At 42.4% G+C, this 27,402-nt stretch overlaps 4 protein-coding genes across 5 annotated transcripts in view; 3 read left to right on the forward strand and 1 right to left on the reverse strand.

Annotated features, from left to right (window-relative positions):
* Positions 1-354: 354 nt before the first annotated feature.
* pou3f3a (POU class 3 homeobox 3a) lies at positions 355-2,539 on the forward strand (the record flags this gene model as incomplete). Its single annotated transcript, XM_080785506.1, has 1 exon — positions 355-2,539. The coding sequence occupies one exon, from the start codon at positions 355-357 to the stop codon at positions 1,768-1,770; it is 1,416 nt and encodes a 471-aa protein (XP_080641632.1). The 3' UTR covers positions 1,771-2,539.
* A 6,677-nt stretch (positions 2,540-9,216) lies between these two features.
* On the forward strand, positions 9,217-14,173 carry gpr45 (G protein-coupled receptor 45). Its single transcript, XM_080785750.1, has 3 exons — positions 9,217-9,338; positions 11,366-11,616; positions 12,466-14,173. The coding sequence occupies exon 3, from the start codon at positions 12,555-12,557 to the stop codon at positions 13,728-13,730; it is 1,176 nt and encodes a 391-aa protein (XP_080641876.1). The 5' UTR covers positions 9,217-9,338; positions 11,366-11,616; positions 12,466-12,554; the 3' UTR covers positions 13,731-14,173.
* Positions 14,174-18,738: 4,565 nt separating this feature from the next.
* cUnh2orf49 (chromosome Un C2orf49 homolog) lies at positions 18,739-24,436 on the forward strand. Its single transcript, XM_080786174.1, has 4 exons — positions 18,739-18,851; positions 19,083-19,249; positions 21,872-22,088; positions 22,271-24,436. Exons 1-4 carry the CDS (start codon positions 18,741-18,743, stop codon positions 22,319-22,321), a joined length of 546 nt encoding a protein of 181 aa, XP_080642300.1. The 5' UTR covers positions 18,739-18,740; the 3' UTR covers positions 22,322-24,436.
* Positions 24,437-24,465: 29 nt separating this feature from the next.
* fhl2a (four and a half LIM domains 2a) overlaps positions 24,466-27,402 on the reverse strand; it is an 8,529-nt gene continuing 5,592 nt past the window's right edge. For both annotated transcript variants that reach the window (XM_080786172.1, XM_080786173.1), the window contains exons 4-7: positions 26,855-27,029; positions 25,849-26,018; positions 25,544-25,730; positions 24,466-25,155 (exon numbers count right to left, since the gene is read on the reverse strand). In XM_080786172.1, the coding sequence (XP_080642298.1) occupies positions 25,004-25,155; positions 25,544-25,730; positions 25,849-26,018; positions 26,855-27,029 (684 nt within the window). In that variant the 3' untranslated portion in view covers positions 24,466-25,003. The remainder of the gene's footprint in view (positions 25,156-25,543; positions 25,731-25,848; positions 26,019-26,854; positions 27,030-27,402) is intronic.

Here is a 27,402-nt window from a genome sequence, read left to right on the forward strand (position 1 = left end):
TTTTTCAATGTGCCAAGCCTGTGGATTAAACCAGCCGCTGAGTTCACGGGCCCACAAACTTTTGATGGCTTTTATTTCTTCACATGCTGTGGAACTGGAAGTAAGGGAGATCTGTGTAGCTTATTCTTTTTTCAAGACATTTCTATGCACATAAATTCATTATAGCTTCGTCATTTCATGTACACTTTATGGAGTATAGGCACATGGCAGCTGAACTTATACGTTTTTTTTAATATAACACAATAGTAGCCTAATTTGTATAGCCCTGCAGTGAACCCAATGGAATAGAAACAAAAAAAAAGTAGCCTATTCAAATCAATCAAAAAAGAGATCATCATCAGACATCAAGAATATATGGTTTGGGGTATGGCAACGGCCACCTCCTCAAGCCCATATTTAACCAACAGCAGGATTTTATCGACCGGCTCCATCATACACTCTGACCGAGGACTAGGGAGCCTTGGCATGCAGCCGGGCAGCACCGCTGTGACAACGGTGTCCGGTGGCGGCTACAGGGGAGACCCCAGCTCCATAAAGATGGTGCAGACGAGTGACTTCATGCAGGGGGCCATGGTGCAGGCGGCGGCGGGGAGCAACGGGGGGCACAACATGCTGAGCCATGCCCACCAGTGGGTGACATCGCTGCCCCACGCCGCCGCAGCGGCAGCCGCGGCCGCGGTGGCGGCGGCCGAGGCCAGCAGCTCTCCGTGGTCCTCCTCCGGCTCCCAGCAGCAGCAGCAGGACGCGAAGAGAAGCGCGGCGGGGACTAGGGGGGATCAGGCTCTCCTGCACCCGGGCTCCTCCGCTGCTGCTCTGCAGCACCACAGGTCTCCTCATCTGGGATCCGTGGTGCACCAGACACACCTGGGGAGTTGGGGGAGCAGCGGCATCGCCGAGGCGGGACAGCAGCAGCAGCAGCAGCAGCAGCAGCAGCAGCCTCTCATCTACTCCCAGCCGGGTGGCTTCACGCTCAACGGGATGCTCGGGGCTTCTTCCCAGGGTGGACAGAGCCTGATGCACCCGGCGCTGCAGGTGGCGGCGCGCGGAGGGGAATCCCCGGATCTCGACCCCCACCACGGGGGCCACCACCACCATCACCACCACCACCACCATCACAACAACAACAACAACAACAACAGCGCACATCACCACCAGCACCACCACCACGGCGGCGTGGGCAACAACAGTGACCCGCACTCCGACGAGGACACCCCGACGTCGGACGACCTGGAGCATTTCGCCAAGCAGTTCAAACAGCGACGAATCAAGCTGGGTTTCACCCAGGCGGACGTGGGCTTGGCGCTGGGCACGCTGTACGGCAACGTCTTCTCGCAGACCACCATATGCCGGTTCGAAGCGCTCCAGCTGAGCTTCAAGAACATGTGCAAGCTGAAGCCGCTGCTGAACAAGTGGCTGGAGGAGGCCGACTCGACGACGGGCAGCCCGACCAGCATCGACAAGATCGCCGCGCAGGGCAGGAAGCGTAAAAAGCGCACCTCCATCGAGGTGAGCGTCAAGGGCGCGCTGGAGAGCCACTTTCTGAAGAGTCCCAAGCCCGCCGCGCAGGAGATCACCTCCCTGGCGGACTCCCTGCAGCTGGAGAAGGAGGTGGTGCGCGTCTGGTTCTGCAACCGCAGGCAGAAGGAGAAGAGAATGACGCCGCCGGGACTCCCACACACGCCGGACAACGACGCGTATTCACAGGTTGGCAACATGAGTTCTGACTCACCGTCACCGATAGACTGCAAAAGAATGTACAGCGAGACGTGAAACGCATACCATGGATATAAAACTACTATAGCCTTATATGAAGGCTAACTTGAAATGTAAAAAATAAAAATGGCATTTCATTTGGACAATATTTTCAAATTCACATAATTTCCTTGATTAATTTGTTTATTAAATATTAATTAAGGCTATGAAATTGTTAAACCCATCCAACACTATAGTCCTATATAGTTTGGTCTTAAAACATGTCAAGCAGTGTGTATATTTCTAAAAGCCAAAAGGCCTATTCTACCTTTTCAGGTATTTTTCTGCACTATAAATCAACCAACAACTTTTGAAGGACAGAAATTAGTAAATTGGAGCTGGCCTGGCAATATGGTATAAGTTTATCACAAATTCACCAAAGGACATTTATGGAGAGGGGAAAAAATAAAATGTGGTGTGAAGATATAGAAATGGACTTTCTTGTACACCTCTGCAATGTTTCATAAAAGTTCCCCAAGTAATATGCTGCAGTGTTTATCTTCTCATAATAACAACAGAAGTGGATGGAATTTGCTTTTAATGCTTTATTCACCAATTTCTTTTTTTGACAATTGCAATAATTTATATTCCTTCAAACATGTGTTGTCTCACCTTTGTGTCAATGGCGTTTTCATTCTGATCATGTTAGTAATCAATTATTTATGTCGGTATGTTAAGTTCAATACAATGTACAATAATAAGGCCCATGTTTTGTTCTAGGTAGGAAGTTTGAGTTTGAGTGAGCACACATTAAGTACCCATTGACTACCCTCACGTTTGTGTATCAGTAAGCCTATACTTTGTATTTTGGTGTGACGATTCAGACTTATTTATTTTACCCGCACTGTGTTTATTTTCATGGATATATATAGGCAAACTATTTAATAAATTTTCATACAAAAAATTGTGCTATAGCTTTGTGAGAGAACACACACGCACACACACACACACACACACACACACACACACACACACACACACACAAGTCCATAGCCTATACAGCCCCCCCCCCCCCCCCGCTATATTCTTCAAGAAAGTTCAAAACAAACTATTACAATGCCTAGGCCTACTTGTTGTTCATGAATATTGCCAAAAAAACTAATAGACCAGACCTTATGTATTTGGTCAAAATATCCCTAAAGCCATTAGGCAGTATATATGTCTATACTTCAGGCATCTGATGGAGGGACATTTACTACTGAAATTTGTTGTTGAATCATATAGCCTGCTGACCATGATGTAAACACAGAAACCACCTAAACCCCTCTATAGTTGTTAAAAACATCATGCAGGTCTGACTTGGGAGGTATACAGTACCTTGAAAACAGTGGTAGGACTATGTGAGGATCAGTTCATCCTCTGGCAGGCCTATACGGACTGCTCTAGTGGAACACGGCCAAAAGAGGTCGGCTACTCCAGCTGGCAGTTCACCTCCACAGCGGTTGCCAAGGTGACAGCGAGATGGAGTGGCAGGAGAGGGGTGAATTGGGAGAGGATCTATTGCCACAGATGATGAGTTTGGCAGATTGGCAAGACGAAACTGAGCACTCGTGGGCCCACAAAGACCACACAGTAAAGATCTGAAGCGTTACCTCTGAGAGTGTCACAATCACCGCATACCGGGGACCCTTGTCGGTCCATATTCTGCTGTGCACTCTATCAGCTGTGTGTGTGTGTGTGTGTGTGTGTGTGTGTGTGTTAGTTACTAGTTGACTAGTTGTCTAGTTTACTATAGTCAACTGGTTGTTTAACCCATTCTGACCTGAGATCAGATTCATACGAGGTTTCCACTGGACACACACTGGTCTGATGAACCCATTCTGACCTGAGATCAGATTCTAAAAATGTCAGTCGTTCTTCGAATTTTTCAAAAATAGCAGACCTACAAGCTCGTATCTGAGCTTGTAGATCTGCTATTTTTCAATAGGTAAAGCATAACATGATGCTAACACCAAAATGGGTGCCCGGTCAGAATGGGTTAACTACCTTTTTACCGTCCGTCCCCCATAATATTTGTACATTTAAAAACTGTGTACATTAATCTAGCATTCTAGCTGATCATTTTTTTTCTCTTCTTATCAACTAGTCCACTAGTACCAGCAATGTCAACTAGTGGATTTACTAGTCGACTAGTTGCATAAAGCCCTATAGTGTATGTGCGTGCGTGTGTGTGTGTGTGTGTGTGTGTGTGTGTGTGTGTGTGTGTGTGTGTGTGTGCGTGCGCGTGTCTGTGTTACCGTATACATCCCATATCCTGTTGATAATGCAGTAAAGGAAAAAGGGAAAAGAATATGGACACAGTGTAGTGTAGCCTATATATACATAACAAGCTGAGTGAAACTTGAAGGGAGGTGAAGGATCAGTTGTTACAGTCTAGCTGCCATGTGACGACGACGAGAGAGAGAGAACACAGAGGGAATTCGGCCAAGCCTGTCGTCGGGTTAATAAATGACCTTCCGCAAGTTGCATTGCTAAATACAGTTCACGCATGAGCTCTATATAGTAGCAAGCGGATAGAGTTTTGAAACTCACAAATTGGCATAATGCCATGTGGAAACAATCAGCCACCCCCTCCCTCCCTCCCTCCCACACCCCCTGAAACTGGCATTTCTAGAAGTGCGCAGCCAGGTGGAGACTTTACTGAGTAACCTGTGGATTAGAGTAGAGGTGACTGGTCGGTTTGTCTACCCTTTATACTGTTGGGTATAAGGCAGTGGTTCTCAACCTGCGGGTCGGGTCCCAGATGCCAGTGAAATGATCAATTTAAGGACGTTCAAGGCCTTTTTAATACCAAAAAGAAAAAGACCATTACTGCATCAAATGTAAATAAACAGACATAGGTGAACGTTGGCCAAATTGTCCTGAAAGAGGCAAACATTTTGAAAATAGCAGAGCTACAACATGAGGTGTTGTGAGCTTGTATACTGATCTGCTATTTTCACAATATTTATCTGTGGAAAACGAGTGCCTCAACTCTTACATTCCAAGTGCTTAAGGATGTGCTGATGAGACATTTTGGCTGATATCGATATCCGATATAATTAGTTGCTGTTATGGCCGATCAATATTACCGATGTCGATATGATCTCATTCTGTATTTGAAAATTATAATAATTTTGTCCATTCTGAAAAAACAGCGTATATCTGCACTGCAGGCTTAGGCAAGTCAGATTTAACTTTAATACCTTTATATTATTTAATATTGTGCGCTTGTAGATCTGTTCAAGCGGTTATACTTTGGGCTTGTTTATCAGTAAAGACAGACCGATTAATCGGACCAATTCATTAATCGGCCTGATTGATTAATCAAACCGATGCCGATGTGTTTGCCGATTAATCTCCCACCACACTACTTATCATGGTGGGGGGTCCCTATAGTTCAAATATGATTATTTTGACTTTTGAGGGGCCACGGCCTGAAAACGTTGGGAAAAGGTATAGCGTTACTTTAGCCTAAGACTATAAATCACACACAGCGATAGAAAACAACGGCCTCAACAAACATTTTTATTTTGTTGGTGATCTATATGCACGTATGTGTGCTCGAACAAAATGTACCCTTTTTGGAACTGCAATTTATACGGAAACACACAAATTGGGGTGTGTGTGTGTGTGTGTGTGTGTGTGTGTGTGTGTGTGTGTGTGCGCGTGTGTATGTGTGGCCGTGTGCGCGCGCTTTCATATGCATATTATGCACCTCTCTTGGCTGAATATTGGCAGGATTCAGAGGAAAACTCGGGCCTCCTAGTTATAAATAGCAGTGTAACTGCCGAGACATGAATGACTTGATTGAGTGGACTCTCCAGGTTTACAGCAGTCACTCCAGGTCAGCTCTCACTGACCAGTGAACACCATGCGTCCGTCTTACTTTTAAACTCTCAATTTTGCTGACATATTTTCGTCACCACTAAAACCCTTTATCCGTAAACTTCTTTGCCTTTTTTCTTTACTATTTTGAAAAACATTTTTGAATAGTTTTCAACTAGCCAATCTACATTGACACGTTGTGAGCTTGTATAAACTGGCCATTTTAACTATTCGAAAATGTTTAGCTAGTAAAAAAAAAGGCAAAGAAGTTTAGGGATAAGGGGTTTAGCGGTGACGAAAATGGAGCCCGTATACAATCCAGAGTGTTAATATAACTCTGAGAGTGTACAAAATGCAAATAGACCTGTAAGGGTCCATTTGGTTACAACACTCAGAGTTACGAATGAATAAATTAGGAGGATAGATGGAGGGAAAATGAGGAGGATTTACATTAGACTCATATGGCTCATGCTATAACTTGCTGTTGCCGCTTTTCAAAAGAAAATATTAAATTAAATGTTTCAAATATTTCTAAAAAAAATATTCAAACATTTTCAAAAGGTGTGCAATGAACAACATGTAATAATTTCATTTTGGTATACAATTGTGGTATGAAAAATGAAAAGAAAACGTAAAACACATTTTGGAAAGAATTAAGATTCTTTGGAGATGTCGGACAATATAACTCTGAGGTGGAAAGCCATGCCATAGTTCAGTGTAATCAGATCATGGTCAGCTCTAGCCGAGGAATATGTTATGGGCCATCCATCGGCCCATAACATATTCCCCTAGAGAGCTCCAAAGGTGCGTGTTCTTCTGATGAAACTGAGGCGAAATCTAAGCCCGTTGGATTGTAATGTGATCCCCTCGAATCTTAGCGACATAAAGGGAGATAAGAGTGGAATTAAAGGATAAGAGAAGCCCCCCTTTTAAGGTTTCTGTCATCAGACATACGTTGGCTGTCTTCTCTGAATATCAATGCTTGGATCTGCACTTGCAGAAGATGGTGCATTTTTTTTTTTTTTACAGTCACCAGAGAGCTAAAACAAAGCCGCCAAACAATAGAAAACAATATAAGACTATAGCTTCAATTGAAAGCACTTCCTGCAATGTTATCTTTAGCATTGAGTGTTATTGCTTTGCATTGCTGAAATAGGGGATGTTATTTACCATAATTACCTCTGCCAATAACAGCTGCATGTGTAATTGCTCATAATTGCTCTTAGAACCTCGTTCAAGAACTACTTTACACAACATAATTATTGCATGGTAATCCCTTGTTTATAATTCTCAATGCCTGTGTATCAGAGTGTCTCAAAACGACATATACTGAACAGTGGACACAGTCAAACCCTGAGTGTTATTTTAACTATATGTGACCAAGTTAGCCTAAATGATCGCTCAGGATTTTTCTGTACCCACATAGTATACCCACACTGTTTGGTGTTAATTATTGTCACACTGTGGAGGTTGGTTTATCACCAGAGTCTAACACTGATTAACACATGCCTTTCTCAGTGTTAATCTGAGCGCATGAGATCCTCTATAGCTCTGTGGAGTCTGAGCAAGTGGCATGCATTACCATGTGAAATATTATAGATGCATTTTAAGAACAACAAATCTTACATTATAAGGGCTGAGTGTGTGTGTGTGTGTGTGTGTGTTCTCGTGCGTGTCCGCATGTGTGTGTGTGTGCGTGTGTGTGCACGCACGTGCGCTCGCACAAAAAACACAAAAAACATTTTGAACGTGTTTTTTTTTAAAAGAAAGATCAATCTTGTGTTTGTTTGTCTCTGACCCAACAATAATGTTGCCAATGGGGCTTTCTAAAACTTTGTCAAGCTTCTCCTGTAGTGCTGAAAATGTCCTATGGATTTTCCTACATGTTTGATCTTCTGGTGAATGATGGAGCACCAAACTCTCCCCATCAGGAAGAAATTAAAGCAAACATCTGTGGAATAATGGACGGGGAAATGAATTTTTTCACAGCAAGCTTGTTGTGTGGGTGTGGGTGCCACTGAACGTGACCAGCATGCATGTGCCAGACCGGTGGAGTGGAACTCGTTTGATGGCTACGTTCGACACATGGGCATGATGCCAATTTAGACAAGCATGCCCACGAAACGAATCTCGCCCTGCATGCTAAGTGTGTGTGTGTGTGTGTGTGTGTGTGTGTGTGTGTGTGTGTGTGTGTGTGTGTGTGTGTGACTGTGTCAGTGTGTGTGTGTGTGTGTGTGTGTGTGTGTGTGTGTGTGTGTGTGTGGAGATAAGTGAAAGAGAACACTAGCTTTCCTATAACCAAATGAAATTTACAATTGAATGTATCTGCGGAAAATCTGTCTCTGTAGTACATTTTTTTGCACATCTGCACAGTCTAAACATTCCAGGGCTTGTGTAGCCCATCCTCATCCAATAAGAATAAATGCCAATACGATGACTATAATGTGAAATTCCATTGAATTGTTCATTGTATGAATATGAAAAACTAACTTTGTTAGGTTTATAATGTAGAATCAAAGGACAGACATGGGTATTAAATAATTCCTCTGGGCCCCAAATGGACTGCCCTTCTGATATACAGTACAATGCTGCCATCTCCTGTATCAAGTTGTTAATACATTTCACAGAAAAAAGAAATAAGAATAATACATTTGTCCAAGCATGTGTCCAGAAAAGAAGAAAATATTTTTATCCAATGATTAAAAATGATTTAAAAGTACAGAAACATTATCATCACCATTTCAAAGGATATTCTAATTGGATTTCCCTATTCCTTATTCAATTTAAACTTATCACAAAATAATTGCATTCATCATTGATGAAGTGGGTCATTGTATAAGTTAAATTCATCATTAGATTATACTATCACAAAACTATAAAACTTAATGCAAGCATTACATGACAATTTTACTCAAAGTGACTGCTGTGACCTGTGGTTTGTGAGGCGGGGAATTGACATGAATAATAAACGAATAAATAAATCATATGATATATTCCTCTGGCCTGCAAAACTTGATAATAGTGAACATCTTCCACCCAAAGCTGTTGGCTAAAACCAAAGAACCATGCTAGACTGTCCTGTCTGATGTGATAGGATAGGCTATACTGGTCTACACTGACTACACAGCTGCATTTTTTTTTTAATATTAGGCCTATGTGGAACATATTTCACATTCCTGAGATTTTAAGGTAAAGAACTATCCTATCCACCACAATGTAACCTATTCTTGTCACCATGCATGAGCCACATGCTGGTGACTGGTCAGTCACCTTTCTTTGCCCCCCAACAGGCCCACACAATTAATAATGATTGCCAATCATTATTGATTGGTCCTTATCTAGAGCATGCATGTGGATGTATAACTTGTGATTTTTGGAAGACAGAAAGTGGTGGCGGTGGCTCTGGCGTGAAAAATGTGCATGGGTGGGGGGGGGGGGGAATTAAACTAAAGCAAGGTTGTTCAGATTGTTCATAAAATATATAGAGTTTGTTTACATTATAAATAAATTATATTCCGCAAAGGAGGATCAACTGAAGCAGTACTGCACCTTTAAATCAGGGAACAACAGCCTCGATCTTCTCGCTCGCGCGTCAGCATCAGCGGGAGCCACACATGATGGCAAATAGCAATCGATAGGCAATGGATGGTGGCCAGTGGCGGACGCACCACGGCTCGGCTATCGCCACTGGACTGCTGCACATAGACATGACGTGATGTGATGTGAGTTCACACCGGTCCGAGCTGCACCGCTGACTGCATCATCATTTGCCCGTCAAGGTAACTAGTGCGGTCTACAACTACAAGTTGTTGTTCAATTTCAATAATCATTTTTATAATATCAAATCGTGCATGCATGACTATTCGGAGAATCTTTCTTTACACCTTTGCCAATACAGATCCATCATCATCCAAGCATGTGAAATCTGAATGCAATGAATGGAGTACCCTAGGCTAGGCGTGCATGAGAGAAAGGGGAAAGAGCGCGCGAGACAGAAGGCCAGGCAGGTATAGGTCTGACTGACTGTGGGCACCGTATATTGGTTCTGACTGTTAAAGAATTTTACATTCAATGTATGATATTCTTTATCAGTTAAATCAAATAATTTATCATAATATTGGATTATTAAGTAGCCTGACTATAAAATATCAAGTTTGATGTTTTCTTTAGCTAACAGTCAAGTATAGCCCATTGATGACTGAGACACCTACCAATTAAGTGAGGCACTGGGCTATACAGTAGTCTCTGTCTGTCTGTCTGTCTGTCTGTCTGTCTGTCTGTCTGTCTGTCTGTCTCTCTCGTCAATGGCATTCAATGTTTGTGTTTACTCAAACACTCAAAGATGGACCTAGCGCCCCTCAATAAACCAAACAAGTATAGGCCAATTGAAAATGTATACTATAATTCAAATCAGTTAAATTTAATACCACACTCACAATGCATTTTTCGCAATTGAATTCACCTATAAATAATCAAGTAAGAAGCACATTGTAACATTATGCTTGCTTACATTGCAATTGTAAATATAATCCTCCTTGCACTGTACAGTAGGCCTACACCCATAGCCTATACCATTTTGCACACTGAATTAAGCACACCATGAGCTTAGCACATTGTCACAGCCTGCATGTACTGTGAAAACAAGCTCCATGGGGCTCCAACAAAACAAGCTCATTATTGATTTTTCTTTTTTTAAATATATGTTTATTGGTAGCAGGTTTCAACAATTTAAGTTTAGTTTGAACATACAATCTTTTTTTTCTTTTACAATTTTCACCCTCACCCATGACTTATTTTTTAAATGACCACAGAATAATAAATGCTATTTCTGTTTCTTCATTTCAGGTTTATTATCCTCCCCATTTCTGCCATCTCTCTGTCATTTCTCTGTCATCCCCCCCCCCTACCCCCCCCCCCCCCCCCCCCATTTGATTAATTTCCGACATCTGGCTCAATGTGTCCCATTCAGGGGGTGAAGAAACAAATGACCCGTAGACACACATAGTCACATCATGTTATTGTCAACACCATGTGTGGGGGCGGCCCTGCACTTGTCGGGGAGCCGTCTTGTCCTGCTTATTATTATATGACGTGATGCAGGTTGTAATTGATATGAGACTCGTTCATATACAGAAAGTAGGGTGTCACAGACATTTGCAGAGGGGGGATGAGAGTGTGTGGGGGGGGGGGGGTTGCTTGTTGCCATGGAACGGCTGACCTTGTTGCCATGGTAACCACCGGTAACACTTACTACGCAATAGCCTATGCAAGGTTTTTGTGTAAGAATCTATAATGGCATTCAGGGACATGGTCGACGTCACGCCGCACTTTTATTGTACCTCTGAGGGTCGGATTCTGCCAATGCATTTCAATGGGAATATGCAGAATTCCTGCAAATGCTGGCAGCAAACCGCCCTCCCTCACACAGTGTCTTCTCTATGTTTTTGTCGCTGCAGTATCGACATTATTGATCTTATTGTTTATTGATTTAAAACATGCAAGTCTTTAGAGGGCTGCAATAATATCGATTATTTTCTTATGGTTATTAGGGTTATTATTAATTAGGGTAATTACCTTCAGGGTAATTGACCACCTCCGCTCCGCGTCAGTGGTAATCACCCTGTCTGTGATGTATACGTCAACAATGACCACCTATTCATGCATTATCCCTTGCATATTAAATTATCACTTACCAATTATTTATAGTAATGGATTCAATTGATTGGTTTGATTAAGTCATGCAGCCCTGCCTATAGGGAACATCATTCAGGTTGGCTGATCAATTCTCTTCTCTCCTCTCCTCCAGGTCCTGTCTGCCATTCCAGGTTCAGGTAGAGTTGAGGGTGGAGAGAGAGAGAGAGAGTCTGCACATACTGTTTTTGAAACCTGAACATCTGACGCATGCATGCACGCACGCATTGCAAGAGGAGCAACAAAGGTGTCCTGTGATTGTGAATGAATGCTTGTAAAGATGCTGCTGATGGCGGTTGTATCAAGCAACAAGACGAAGGCGGTACCCAAGCATCGCATTCTACAGAGCCAACAGAAGACAGACAGGTGCGTGTGTGTGTGTGTGTGTGTGCGTGTGTGTGTGTGTGTGTGTGTGTGTCTGTGTGTGCGTGTGTGTGCGTGCGTGCATGCTTGCGTACGTGTGTGTTTTAGCACTAGCATGACTGAGAGGTACCGATATTTTTACATTTTGAAGTTGATTATCTTTGCCCATGAAGCTTTCAGAAGTTTACCCTTCCATGACTATCATCATCCATCATCATTCCTGATTCCAGAAAGCTTTGACATCCGAAACATTTTCTAAATATGAATTTAAGCACATGCTACTTCTGTCCCCTTTTTTCTTCAGTCATGCTATAGTAAGCATGCAGCACCTGCACAAATGTGTGATTAGTGTCAGTCTGTTTGTGTTCAGTGTGTATTTTGAGAATGAGCTGTGAATGTTCACAGCTCAGCTGGCCAAGTCTGTTAATCATCAACCTGATTTACGTCCACTGCCAGTTAAAAGCATGGCTGTCAACATCCTTGGGACAATGTTATATATATACACAGTACTCTAGAACAGTGCTTCTCAAACCTTTTCATGTCAAGGAACACCAAATTATTATTAATTTGGCCGCAGACCCCTATTTGAAAACACTATGTGCCCCCCCCATACAAGATTTGTGTTGCTAAACATTTACAAATCTCACAAGCTGCCGTGATACGTTGTGAGCTGGTATATATATTTTTTTAATTTGTAAACATTTTAGCAACACAAATCTTGTGTCCGTTGTATTCGAATAGATAGGGTTAAAGGGACCACCCGGAACTCCTCAAAGACCCCTTTGATAATCACTGTGTGTCACTGGTGTTTGGTTGTTTCACACATCGCCTGTTCTTACATTTCTGTTTCAGATATTGCCATAGATGACCACGAGTGAGGGAAGAGACATTGCCATAGAAATAATAATCATGAGGAACGTCTGCTTTTGCACAGACATTGCATGATCATTGTTGCCATGGCATTTTGTAATGAAAGCCTGCTGGAAGACTGTGACCTCATGGAGCCAGACAATGTGGAGGAAGTGGCACAAAGTCTGCCATCAGAGCCTGGGTCTCCTCTCATGCCTGTAACTCTGCGCGTCACTTTGGCAGCTATAATGATCTTCATGATCACTATCGGCTTCCTGGGCAATGCCATAGTTTGTCTGATTGTTTACCAGAAGCCTGCCATGCGCTCCGCCATCAACCTCCTCCTGGCCACTTTGGCATTCTCAGACATTATGCTTTCCCTGCTCTGCATGCCCTTCACTGCCGTCACCGTCGCGACAGCCGATTGGCACTTTGGGAGTGAGTTTTGCCGGGCATCAATCATGCTGTATTGGCTATTTGTCTTGGAGGGCGTGTCTATCCTCCTCATAATCAGCGTGGATCGTTTCCTCATCATCGTGCAGCGGCAGGACAAGCTGACCCCTCATAGAGCCAAACTGCTGATCGTGGCTTCGTGGGTCCTGAGTTTCTGCGTGGCTCTCCCGTCGGTGGTGGGGTGGAGGGCCGGGGCGGCGGGTATCGGGGGCGCCTGGGCCACACAGTGTGTGCTGGGATACAGTGAGTCTCTGGCCGACCGAGGTTACATGATACTGCTGGCCGTGGCTGTGTTCTTTGTGCCGTTTGGCGTCATGCTCTACTCCTACCTGTGCATACTCAACACGGTGCGCCGCAACGCCCTGCGCATCCACAACCACACCAGCGAGCATTCCTGCCTGCCTGCCCTCAACCAAGTCAGCAAACTGGGGCTGACTGGGCTGCAGCGACCCCCTCAGGTCAATGTCGACATGAGCTTCAAGACGCGGGCCTTCACCACCATCCTGATCCTTTTTATCGGGTTTTCCGTGTGCTGGTTGCCCCACACGGTGGTCAGCCTCTTGGCCGTGTTCAGCCGGGAGTTCTACTACAGCCCGGCCTTCTATCCGGTCAGCGTGGGCGCGCTGTGGCTCAGCTACCTGAAGACAGTTTTCAACCCCGTGATCTACTGCTGGAGGATCAGGAAGTTCAGGGAGGCGTGTCTGGAGTTCATGCCCAAGAGTTGCAGACTGTGTCCTAGGATGCCAGGTAGGAGCCGTCGGAGGGTGAGGCCCAGCAACATCTATGTGTGCAGTGAAACCCAATCAGCTGTGTGAAGAGGGCAGGTCGATGCCCAATCTCACAAATCCAGTACACAGGAATCAATCAGCTGTTGTTTTGTCTGCTATTACTTGTGTTTACTTACGGTATTTTCACATGAAGAGCAATGAAAGGATTATTTACAGCGCCCCGCCTGTAGTCCTCAGGTGCAAATAAGGATAGTGGGGACCTTTTTTTTTGCTAAAGCTTCAACTGCTCTTCATGCCATGATGACACGTTATGTTCTTTACTCTAAGAGTTACTGCCGCTCAAACATTTTACACCAGCCAAAGTCCAGTTGTTTTGATCTTTCATGACTAGTAGATTCTAGTCTGTTCCAAGACTACTTCCCTCTCCCAAGTACTCTTCAATTCATATAGGCCTAGTCTACACCCCTCGGGACACAGGTCTCCACCAGGCCAGGTCAGGTTGTGGCCTCCTGGTGGCGCTATAATAGGCCAATGTGAAAAGGGTGCAATTTCTTCTTACGCCTTGGATGGCAATTGGATGATTTGAGGCATTTTGTTCCAAAAATGTGTTTTGCAAAAATCCACCTGTTGGTGGTGCTATAACAGGCCAATGTGAAAAGGGTGGGATATATTCCTCAGCCTAGTAGGAAAGTCAGTGAAAGATTTCACGTAAATTGCACGCTGCGTTCATGATTTGAGGCATTTTGTTCCAAAAATGTGTTTTGCAAAAATTCACCTGTTGGTGGCGCTATAACAGGCCAATGTGAAAAGGGTGGGATATATTCCTCAACCTAGTAGGAAAGTCAGTGAAAGATTTAACGTAATTTGCACGCTGCGTTCGCCGTTCATGATTTGAGGCTTTTTGTTCAAAACGGGCCAATCCTGCAAACTTTGAAAGCCAATGTTAGCCAATTAGGATGGAATATGAAATATCGGACAGATCCATCTTGAACACATGACTATAGAGATAGTGTGTAACGATTTGCGGGATTTTTGGACAGAATCTGGAGTTGTAATATAAAACAAATGTGTTTTTCAAAAGTCGGCCTCCTGGTGGCGCTATAACAGGCCGTTCTGGAAAATGTGGGGCAGAGGTTCATCGTTGGCATCCAGGGAGGGTGTGAAAAATTTGGCATCGACCGGGTTAATTGAAAATTTCTACCTTTAATTTAACTCTGAGAGTTTACAAATGGACCGTTAGTTTCCATTTGGTTCCATTTGTTACAGACCCATAAGGGTTCATTTGGTTCCTAACTATCATTTAGCTGGGGACCCCCTGGAACTCCCTCAAGGACCCCTAAGGGATCCCCGGACCCCACTTTGGGAACCACTGCTGTAAACGGTTCAATTGATAAGTCTTGTCAGCATGTTATGGAAATATGGCAGTAAACTCTAATGAGAGTGCAAAAAAATATTTTATTACTTCATATCTGTCCTAATTAAAGGTGCTGTAACTGAACATTTTGGCTGTTTTTTTTATATCTTTTTTTAAATTAAAAGTGTAAAGCTCTTTATTCCTGTCCGTGTCCCCGTCTCTCCAGCTCTTTAGTATTACATTTAATCAGGAGAGAGAACACAAAGATCAGCTTACATATTATACTGTCAAAGTTCCCAATGTATCATTTTCAGAAAAAAACACAGAGAACTGGATGCTCACAGGAGTTTAAAAACACAGAACTGGGTGCTCACAGGAGTTTAAAAACACAGAGAACTTGGTGCTCACAGGAGTTTAAAAACGTCTTCTAGGATCAAAGGGAATGTAGACTTTAAAAAAAATCACCCTGGTGTGAAGTGAGGGGCGCTCTTATCATCTTACAACATCGCGGACGGTTAATTTATGTACTACCAATGTATATATACTTATTACGTCATCTTTTATGATAATTATCAGACAAAACAAACATTAAACTCTGTCCATTTCAATGGCGTTTTTAATGTTTGTCTTAGGAAAAACAAACATTAAACCTGTATGTCAAAAATCACACCCGTGTGAAGTGAGGGCCGCTCTTATCATCTTCGAGGAGGGAATTCTGTATAGCTTGGTATGATTAGGTGATGTAATGATGATGTAAAACAAATTCAGTGGAGGAAAGTAACCAAGTATATTTACTCAAGTACTGTAGCCTACTTAAGTATAATTTTGTGTTTACTTTGTTTTTATTCCTTTTTACAGGTTAATACAGACAGACAGGCAATTCAGTCAAAACTGTTTTGTTCTGAAAAGTTAATACCGGTAGTTACAAGTTACTTTGTAGATTTAGATTATTACTATAGCCTAAAACACACACTTCAGCCCTACAGGGACTTCGGCTATTTTCAAAAGATGTCTTTATACATTTATAGAAACAATATGCAGACATTCTTAGAGAGCTGTGGAAAGTTGAGAAACTTGCCTATACCAGTGACATCATCGATGGGGAATCCAATAATCTAATAAAAACTGCAGGCTTTCTATTCCTGGAAACTTAGCATGCTATAATGGAAGCCATTGTTCTTGCGTTAATAAAAATCAAAATATTTTTAAAATCCTGTTCGAAAAGAAAAATCTGCCTATTAAATAACAATGATGTCACTGGTATAGGGTAAGTGTGTTTCTGAAGTGTCCACAGCCCTCCTATAATGAGACACAAACAGAGTAGAAATAGATACATTTTATCATTAACATTAGTGAGGAGGACCAGAGTAGATGTAATTTCCTGTGTTCTGGTGAATTTTGGGAGTTTGATACTTTTATCAGGCTTGCTTTAATAGCATTGGAAAATGATGGGTAGTTTCAGCCATTAAAGTGCAAAACGTAGGCCTACAGAAATAGATTTGATGACTGAAACAATGTAAGACTCATCTTTAATAATAGCCATTCATTATTCAAGTGAACATCGCTTCTCTGTATGATTCTCATGGGTAACAGGACAACTCACCCCTTTTCCACCTCTGAGTCAAAAGTGCATCTCACCCCGGAAGTCCGGATAACTCACCGGTCATGTCGCCCGAAAGTCACGACATGTCGCCCGGGGTGAGATGTCTCTACTTTCAGGGTGAGTTATCCACTAGTCCCCAAAAAAATCACACCTGTGTGAAGTGAGCGGTGCAACTGTACCGTGTGGGGGTCCCCCGCAACATCCAGAGCCCGGTAATGGAGCGGAGGCGCCGCTCAAAAACTGTGACAGAAAGAGAGCAAGAGGGGGAGTGAACACTAGATGGCAGTAGAATACAGTATAGTTTTTATAGTTTTACTGTTACTGTTTACAGTGGGGTGTCTACACTTTAAGACTTGAGAGCTACTTTCAAAATGACCAGCTCAACCAGATCTACTCACCAAAAACATATATTATCACATTGCTGAAAGCATTTACATATTAGACAAATGCACTTTGTTTCCTTTTTTGTACTATACTGATGTCTGTGCAAAACATTATTGCAACTATTGCATTAATTGTGGGTTTGATCTGTCCTTTTTCATGTCAATCCAATGAAGTCACCTGAAATATTGTTTATTAAATTTAAATTGTATATTTTTAGGGGCATGTCATGTGGTCTACCTGCACAGCCTGTGTGATCTACTGGTAGATCACGGTCTACCTTTTGGGCACCCCTGGTTACACCTATTATTATTATTATGAAAGCACTACCTAACACTAGATTAACTGCCATGAGGGGAATTAGTCATGTTTAGTTTGTGAATAAACAGTCATCAAACAGTCATAATCATTCAAATAGCATTATAAAGCTCTTTGCACTCAACCCCATTACAAAAGTAATTCTCCCAACTGGCCCTTTAGTGTCATCACCAACATGAATTGTGTTTGTTATTTCAACAATATACAATAACTCCTGTAGAGCCTACAATTAGGCTTTACAGCAGGGCAACAGGGTTGTACGTGTCTGACGCGTGCAGTAGTGTGATTAATTCAAATGTCCAGATATTTGTCTTTCTTTCGATATGTCAATCAATTTATTGAATACTCAGCAGTAGTAACAAATGTAAATAAACTGAAACTATTAAACAAACAAACCCACTGAACCTATAATGACCACGCACGGTCGAAAACTGTCTTGTCTTCCCCTGTCGCACCTGAGTGCCATCAGAGGGACAGGTAAATGAGCGTTTCCAAGACAACAATCATCATGACGTCATCGTACAGAGAGACATCGTTAACTTCATCATTAATTAGTGTAAATAAACAAAACAAATAAACAAAAAGCATTTTGGCTCCAACAACTCCCCTAATGAACATTCTACAGAAAGAGGCAATAACAGCTTATTTTACAATGTCTTATAGTCATTTATACTCTCATATATGGTCGGTAAATCATAAGGTGAGCTGTCTGCGTCTCATTGGCAATAAATACTGGACAACTCTACATGCAATGAATCATTACATGTACTGGCTGCCCACACACCCCAATTGTGGGCAGTACCCACAAGCGTCCCCCAGAAACCTTTTAATATAGTAGATGTAAGTTCCTGTGTTCTGGTGAATTTGGAGACTAGTTGACACCAAATCTAGAAGAAATCCAGGAGAAATGAGTCCTGCAGGAGATATGGTCGGAATGCAAGAGTGTTGGCCGCCCTGGACTGAAGACTTCTATTGATTATGAATATGTCTCCTTCGCTGAAGAAAACAATACAGGCCTACTTACTGTAGGGTGTGTGACAAGGCAATTGACAAGGCAATTAAGAAACACAAAATGGCATTAATCAATCTTTCAATATAGCCTAGATATTAGCTTAGGCCTACTGGGAGGAAGAGAAAATTAAGGCACTCGACTTCAAGTTGAAGTAACTAACAAAATAGACTGTATTGTAGCCTATTATATTGACAAGTTATATTAAAAATAAATAAACTATTCATTAAAATATATAGTTCTCAAAATCTCAAGTAAATGCACTAATTTACTGTCCAGTGTCCACCAAGACCTGGCTGTCACCTGAGAGTACAAGGTTTATGTCGGTGGCATCACTGGCAGGCATGATTATGTGCACCCAAAAAAGGGCCCCTTTGTTATGACGCGGAGGATGCTGGGACACTATACGCTACTACTAAATAGGTTTCAAAGATGGCGACTTACACAGGACAAGAAGAGAGAGACAAAAATGTCTCAAATGCAGATCTATTACTACACCCTGAGCTCTTGTCTAAGGACTTTATGCAACTAATGTTATGCGAGGTAAGGACACTCCAGGGAATAAATAAAGGCAAAAGCCGCTCCCGTCTTCAGTGATAACAATCACGCATAACGTTAGCCAACAGGCTAAAGTATGTGGGTAATCTCATTGAGATTTCCTATGTGGGGGTTTGAATGAACATAAATTGTCGGTTTTGTACGCTGATAACAAATTGTGCCGTTGTCGAACATAATGGCGTGGTAAGTGTTAATTTCACCTCATTTCTGGGACAGAAAAGGATTGTTACCGGAGGACGTTGTGAGAGCCGCGACGGGCTCACAGAGCTCTACCTCCGGCATGTCATCCCGCTCCCGCAGAGGAACTTGCCCAACAGCCGCTGGGGAAAGAGGATGGAGAAATCCCGAGCAAGGCAGACCCCGGCTGGAGAACGATCGGACAGGTATTTAACTATATTTGAACTTTATTGAGAGGATGGCCCCTTGAGAGATGCAGCATCTCGTTTTAGACTCCTCTACATACAAAATACAACATTACAGCAGTGCAAGTACACAGTACACACTAAAGACACAGACATAGGTGCAACATGACATACTGCCATGCTACAGTTAGCTTGCTCCCCTTCTCCCACCCCACCCCTGACCCCCAACTCGTTTATATATGGAAATAGAGAAAAACAGTACTATAACCTGTTTCGAAGAAGTAAACATAAGTAAGTATTATTAGAAGCATGAACAGGTTGTTTGGAGATGTGAATATAGTCCTGAAGCGGCCTAGAGAAGTAGTTGACCTGAGTGAAAGTGGAAGGTTGTTCCCTTCTCTCTGTTTTTACTCACCACCGCTCAGCTCCGGTGACTATGAATAGGCCTTAAGTGGGTATGGAGATGTGAATGGTTTCAGCCTAGGGACTGTTTCAGGTATGAAGGGCAGTTGAAGTGGATGCATTTGAAAAGGAATAGGTACCAGTGGTGTTGCCTTCTAGCCTTAAGGCCTATTCATAGTCTGGATTTCCGGTGGTGAGCTGACCACTGCTGAAATAACGTTGAGCGGTGGTGAGTAAAAACAGAGACTATGTAAATCCAGACTATGTATGAGCCTTAAAAGGCTCATACATAGTCTGGATTTTCGGTGGTGAGGTGACCACCGAACTACAACATGACGTCACTGAGCCGCGGTGAAGAGCAAACCACCGCCACCGCTCCAGCCCTTCTCTCTGTTTTTACTCACCACCGCTCAACGTTATTTCAGCTCCGGTGGTCAGCTCACCACCGGAGCGGTGGTCACCTCACCACCGAAAATCCAGACTATGAATAGGCCTTTAGGAGCAAACCACCGCCACCGCTCCAGCCCTTCTCTCTGTTTTTACTCACCACCGCTCAACGTTATTTCAGCTCCGGTGGTCAGCTCACCACCGGAGCGGTGGTCACCTCACCACCGAAAATCCAGACTATGAATAGGCCTTTAGGCTGCAGCCAGTCAAGTGAGCTGTACAATTGGCAGTGGTGGGTTCTGTATGGGCATCCAAGGACAAATCTGCACAAGGAGTTACATAATGCATTAAGTGGCTTGAGGTGAGTATCAGTGGTGTTTTGGTATGCAATGTCGGCATAGTCTACAATGGGGAGTAATATTTGAATATTTGAACTGTTTCTCTTCGAAAGTTGATGGATGGGTAGTAGAGTGAGCACAGGCTGCTCACTTCACTTGCCGTTGTTCTGTCCCCTGTACCATGTCGATCTGTTCCTGTACTGTATTGTGTTTTTGTATGGACGTAGTGTTGGGTGCTTGCACATATGCACACATGGCATCAACGCATGGTGTTGTGTGCAGGCACACTACACTTTGTTCTTCTTTTTTATCATTCATTCATTTTTTTAAGAGCCTGCCCAGGGACTACAGATGAAATTTAGCTTCGGCTAACTCTGGCCCATTTACATTGATGTGAAAACTGACATGTTGATTAATGAGCTTTGTCCCTGTCAAATAAATAAATAAAATAGGTTTTCTTTAACTGTTTGATCAATATGATGTTTAAAAGAAAGTTCTGGGTCCATCGTGACCTTTTCAAGGTTAGAACCATCCGTTGATCAATACATCGGAGGAGCTTTGGACCTTGTGTGAGTGGCTGAACAACAGTTTATTCTTTTTTTAGCCATTTATGGTAAAATAACCCCTAAAATAAACCCCAAAACAGTGATCCCCAAATGAATGTGTATTTGGCTGCTCCATCTGGAATTATTTTGTACCAGACCCCTAGCCAGTGCCACAGAATGGCTATGACTCAGTCTGTGTGTGTGTGTGTGTGTGTGTGTGTGTGTGTGTGTGTGTGTGTGTGTGTGTGTGTGTGTGTGTGTGTGTAACATGTATAGAATTGATTTTCATGCTGTATTAACTATTTTTGCTGGGGGACCCCCTGCAATGCACTCAAGGAGCCCCTGAGATAAGCAATAACCTCTCAGGCAGTCTGTTTTTTTTTTAATGGGCAGATTTGCCTATTGCGATCAGAAAGGTAAAAATAAAAACTCATTCAAGGTCCACTCCCAACTTTTAAATCTACTAGTCTTGGTGATCTTTCGTCTGTCTTTTTACGTTACATGTCCTTACGATTTACGTTACTGCTTATTACACTTTTGTTGTTTTTTGGTAGCTTTAGCTGTCGTTTAGCTGTATCTCTCTACTCTTACCTGTGTATATGTCCTGTGTTTCGTACTGCAGTGCTTCTATTACAACTGAATTTCAGGTCTGGGAATCAATAAAGGTCTATTGTACATATATCAGAGGTGAAAAGACTGATACGCTGACTGCTTTTGTGTTAGGGTAGCCAGGTATAATGAATGTGTTTATTGTTTTTTATTGCACATGATACCATACCAGCTGGCAGCAACATTATAGATTTCCTCATGACTTTTGTTCTTCATGTGACCACTTGACCACTGACTTGTCTTCCTGTCCAAAATGCAAGAATAGATTACTGAAATCAAATGCAGTCTCGGTGTGTGCTGCGACCCATTACCGGTATTTATATCTCATGACTTTTGTTGTCACTGTTGTTTTGATTTTTCAGTTCCAGTAATGATCACAACAGGAAGAGGCCTCCGATTGTGTTCCACGGCAGCTCCTATCACTCTGGTCCAATGAAAGTGAAGAAACCAGAGGGAAGTGCAGCGTCTACGGGGGTTAATGACAGGTTAAAACCCCCTCCTTCCATGAACCTGGCTAACCCTGTCCGTAAGCTGTCCGGCACTGAGACAAATGACCTCAAACGAGAAGCAGACAGCTCGGTATGGAAGCTCATCTTCTTTCTGCTTTGTTACCAAAAAAAAAATGTTGATTTGATAAATCTAGAGATTAATATTTAAGTTCTTCTCGTACTTTGTCGCTTTGTATGTTTTCCAGAAGATTATAAATTTGAAAAGGTTGTTATTAATGCCCACCACACCACACACACTCTCTTTTTCTCCAGGGTGTGTCTCCAGAAGTGAAGAGAAAAATCCAGCATGTGACATGGCCTTGATCTCTATAACCTTATCGAGGAAGACCTGACGAAGACGGCAGGTTCTAGAAGGAAAAGACTAGGCCATGCCGGTGCAGGTCACGGTCTCACGGAGCATCTTGTCCTCACTCCCCCATCTCAGTATCTCCCACTTCCTGCATAAAGTGTGCAACTGAAGTGGAAACCTCATCAAACCCCTACACGTAGGTCATCTTTACTGTCCTGTCTTGGCAGTTCTCTAAGCTCTGCAAAACCTGGAACTGGCAGAGTTGCGTGATGATGACTCACGATGACTCACTCTGGGGGTCATGAGCTTCCATGTAATTCTCTGTACCCCTCCCTCAAGTGCCCTTACTGCCAGCAATCGGCAACTCCCCCAAGCATCCCACACTGAGACGGTGAAAGGCAAAGGACAGACTTTCTGTACAGAGATTTTGTACACGCTGATTTGTCTTAGCGGGTTGTTTGCTCGAGACTATAGGCTGGAATATCAAGAGGGGGAGGAGACAATTTATTTGCCCATGGTTTATTTATTATTGTCTAAAATATTGCACTTGGAAAATTGTTGTATAGAAATTGCAAATATGTCCCTTAACCCATTCTGACCGGGCACCCATTTTGGTGTTAGCATCATGTTATGCTTTACCTATTGAAAAATAACAGATCTACAAGCTCATATCGCGCCACCGAGTGGCGCGCTACGAGCTTGTAGGTCTGCTATTTTTGAAAAATTCGAAGAACGACTGACATTTTTAGAATCTGATCTCAGGTCAGAATGGGTTCATCAGACCAGTGTGTGTCCAGTGGAAACCTCGTATGAATCTGATCTCAGGTCAGAATGGGTTAAACAGATGCAGGTATGTTGTTTATTGTCCTCTAAAATGCATCTTATCTAACGGGTATAATGATAGAGGAAATAAATAATGTGGAGATTTGCATTATCTTTACATTTTTCTTTTGATATACAGGAAAATAAAAGCGTATAAACAGCAATTTAGAGCATACGTAATGTGTGTATGCACATTTTAATAGGACGTATGGACTTCATCCTGCTGAATGACTTTCTTTCCATGGCATATTTGGATAATGTCAGTTCCACTGTGACTGGTCAGGGTTTTTTGCCATTGTACATGACAATGTACAATTTGGTGAATACGTCTAGCTATATGTGTATTTGCACACTAGATGGAGCTAGAGATGTTCAGCATTAAAATGCTTTCAATACAGGCTCAATAAAGAAAGTGGTCCCATCTCCCATTGAAACACTTTATTTAGATTTTAGACAAGCAGATTGAGTAAATGTCTTTGAAAATATTTGATTTAGACAAATTGACCTTTTCAACAAACATTAATGGGAACAATATTTGCCACGTCCTTGAATCCAGTGCTGTCAACTTTGTAGTTTTGTCTTTTTAATAAGGTGTTATTCTAACAATGTTATTTATTCAGAAATGGCTTGTGAGCCAATATGGATTCATTCATTAATGTCTGTTCTCAGAACTTCATTGTGTTTGCAAGAGTTAATAATAAAATCAGTTTAAGGTTTTAATAGTGACTTCATTACTTCAAAATAGTCTAAGTTAGTACTTTCATACTTAATATCTGGATTCATTTATCCTGCCCTTGAAAAAAGCATGTAGGCTACTGTACACTACTGGTTCAATTCTGCACTAGAATCTCTTCCTGTGTTGTTTATGTTCTACTTAAAGTATGACAAATAGAAAAAGAAATTGGCACTCTACAAACCCTTTCATTGTGACACGTGAGCTTGTAGATCAGCTATCTTTCGCTATTTTTATATTCAATCTTCAGAAATGTACATGTATGCCCCAAATGAGAACTTCAGGCTGGAAGTGATAAACAAGAAGAATGCTGAATCTTACATCACTTTATACACACCTAAATATAGCATTTAAAACAATACATCATAGTGTATTTTATGGGTTATTATTACAGCATTCATGCACAAACATTAAAAGGACCATTACAATATCAAGCATGCAGGACGGAGTAACGGGTTGATAGTCTCCGTAAGAGTAATGATTGAAAACGCTGCAGTTAACAACCATCCAATATGTTTTAAATATTTTAATTTCATCCACAAAAAATTATATTAAAATTATATATATATATTTTTTTTAAAGAAAACTTTGGCAAGGTATGTATTGTGCTTTACAACCATTAAGGCAGCAATTGTCAGTAGTCAGTTTTCCAATAGTGAATATCATATTTTGAGATGAAAAGCTGTGAATTGAATAACATGGTTAGTTCTAGAGCTTATTTTGCACGTCATATAGGCTGTACATTGAAAGCCATGCCAGATTGTACACAGTAAAATCCTCAATGTTTATGTATCCATTTGACCACTTTAGAGAGTGCTCATTGTAGCACTTTGAGATTCTCACGAATGTAAAGTGCTATTATAAATAAAATCCAATATATCAGAGTTCAATCGTGTACCATAGACTACTAACAGTTTAAGTCCACACTAATTATCCATAATAATGTATAAATGATGGATAAGGGGTCAGGACAACGAGGCCTTTTCGTGGAGGGGTCGGAATAACATTTTGGACTTAAACTGTTATTCGTCTATAGTACTCATTAACACTCAGAATTTTACCATGTATATATGACATGATTTGTATTCATTCATTCCTAAAGGCCGTTCCGATCAGATATGTCGTCATCCCTTGCATCACATCAGACGTCCTTGCCACACTCGGGGCATAGGATGTCGTCACGCTCGGTGAGAAAGCCGCGGCCCACCAGAGACACGGAGCACTTCTTGCAGTTGAAGCAGTCGTTGTGCCACTGGCGCTCTTCAAAGGAGATGTACTTGCTACCTCCGAGTCCTAAAGGTGAGAATCAGGCACAAGTCAAGTCATGAAAAATGTTAAACAGACAAACAACAAAAGGACAGTCTATAAAAGCAGAATCTCACAAAAAACATGCAGTAATCCTGGTCTCTAAACTGCCTCCCTGCATGTGGCCAGCCTGATGGGAGGGGAATGGAACTGGTTGGAATAACGTGTTCCTTCCACGGCGTTACGTCCAACCGTGGAAACTTCCCCCTGTCAGGTGAAAAGAAGTGGCTTGGACTCGAACTCGAACATGCAATTGAAGGAAGCATAAGGTCAGTCCGTTGCTCTCCCCAGGTTGGCAGAGGGAGTGTTAGAGCCCAGGATTACATTAGATAATTGACACTGGGTGGATAAACCTTTACAGGAAGTAATCTCTTACCACTAATAGGGGTGGTACAGGAAGCACATTTCTTGGCATACAGGTTGCAGAAGCAGTTGAGACAATAGGCAAAGTCATCCCTGGAGGTAAACCGCTGACCGGACAGCTGCTGCTTGCAACTAGTGCACAGAAAGCAGTCCTTGTGCCACGGCTGGTCACGATAGGTCACCCCACCAGTGGTGATGGGCTGAGGAGAGAGGGAGAGCAAAGGCAACCATGATTGTAAAGCATCCCATTTCTTTAATATGTTTCGGCATTATTCGTGATGATGTGTGATCTGAACATTCACGTATCCCATCATGTACCTTCTTGCAGTGCACACACTGCATGGCAAACTGCTTCTCATAGCAGGGCACGCAGAAGTTATGGTTGTCCTTGGGGATGAAGCTCTTGGTGCCAATGGGCTGCTGGCAGCGCTGGCAGGTAAAGCAGGTCTCATGCCAGCTGTTCCCCTTATGTTCCATCTTCCTGGACCCTATAAGTAGGAGAATTCTATTTACCACTTTAAACTATTGTTGTTATCATTGCTGTTGTTTTAAAGAAATATTAATGACCCATATGGGCCTGCCATACTGTAGTTCTATATATAACGAACCAGTCCAGGTCTTTTCTTAAGTTAATAATTTGGTCTTTGACAGTTTATACCTTCCACACACAAAGAAGCAGCTTTGAAATGGTAGGCCATCTGCATCTAGAATTGAGTTACTCAACAACAACAACCTACCTAGTTTCCATTATGCTCTTTAAATAGGCAGTGGATGCCATTTGTACATAATTAGAGGCGAGCACAATTAGATTCATGCTCAGATTCACTCATTTATACTGAATCAAATTCATTTTCCCGATTAGATAAGGGTAGCCTTATCTATTAGGGAAAATGAATTTGATTCAGTATAAATAAATTACCTTTCTTGCCAATGTTTAATTGAGTTGTGTTTCTCAGTCTGTCAACAGTGTTACTGTGTGATATTAAAAGGTTACATTGGTATCACCGCTAGTATACTGTACCAGTACTGTAGCTTGATTAGTTTTTTATATTCTTGTCACCGTTGTACTCATAACTACTATTATAATAGTTATGTGATTTCAGAGACCTATTTTGAACTTATTTGAAGTACTTTTGTAGTCGGCAGACTCAGCAGCACTGAGGGCATTTTTGCAAGTTCGTCTTCATTGACGCAAACACAAATGAAAAGACCAAGGATTTTCTGAACACCGTCCATATTAATTTAGATATTTGGTTTAATTTGGAGCACATGGACTGATTCATGACATGCCATAAATAGTTTTGGGCCTTAATCTCTTCCCTACCTGGCATGATGGTCTTCTTGCAATCATGGCACTTGGAGGAGTACTCATTGGAGTAACACTCGGTGCAGAGCAGTTGCTCATCCTTGGTGGAGAAGGGCTTGTCCACCAGTGAACGCTTGCACTGGTGGCACTGGAAACAGTCCTCATGCCAGTGTCTATCCTTATAGGACAGGTCCTGCAAAGGGGGAACCAGCGAGGACAGTTATAGGATGAAAGAGACATGTGTTGATTGAGATTGATTGCATTTTTTTTAATTTCACAGTATGTAGAATGGGTACATCTCTCGAACGAAAGCACAGGTCAATATGTTAACTCTGGACACGCTATGATTAAGCACTCACGCTTGCTTACAACCGGGTCCAGCATTTTCAATTCATCAGAACATTTAGAGAGAAATATGCATGTAGTTATTTGTTATACTTACTATAGAAACAGGCCAGTAGGCAGTAGCCTATGGGGGAAAAAGGGGTGGGGTGGGGGGGTGGGGGACTCAGACTTTATTTTTTTACGGAGGCCAGTTTCGAATTGCAGCCGTCTGTAGGTGCCCT

This window comes from Protomyctophum bolini, assembly GCF_963924005.1.
Source record: "Protomyctophum bolini genome assembly, chromosome: 16".
NCBI classification, from domain to species: domain Eukaryota; kingdom Metazoa; phylum Chordata; class Actinopteri; order Myctophiformes; family Myctophidae; genus Protomyctophum; species Protomyctophum bolini.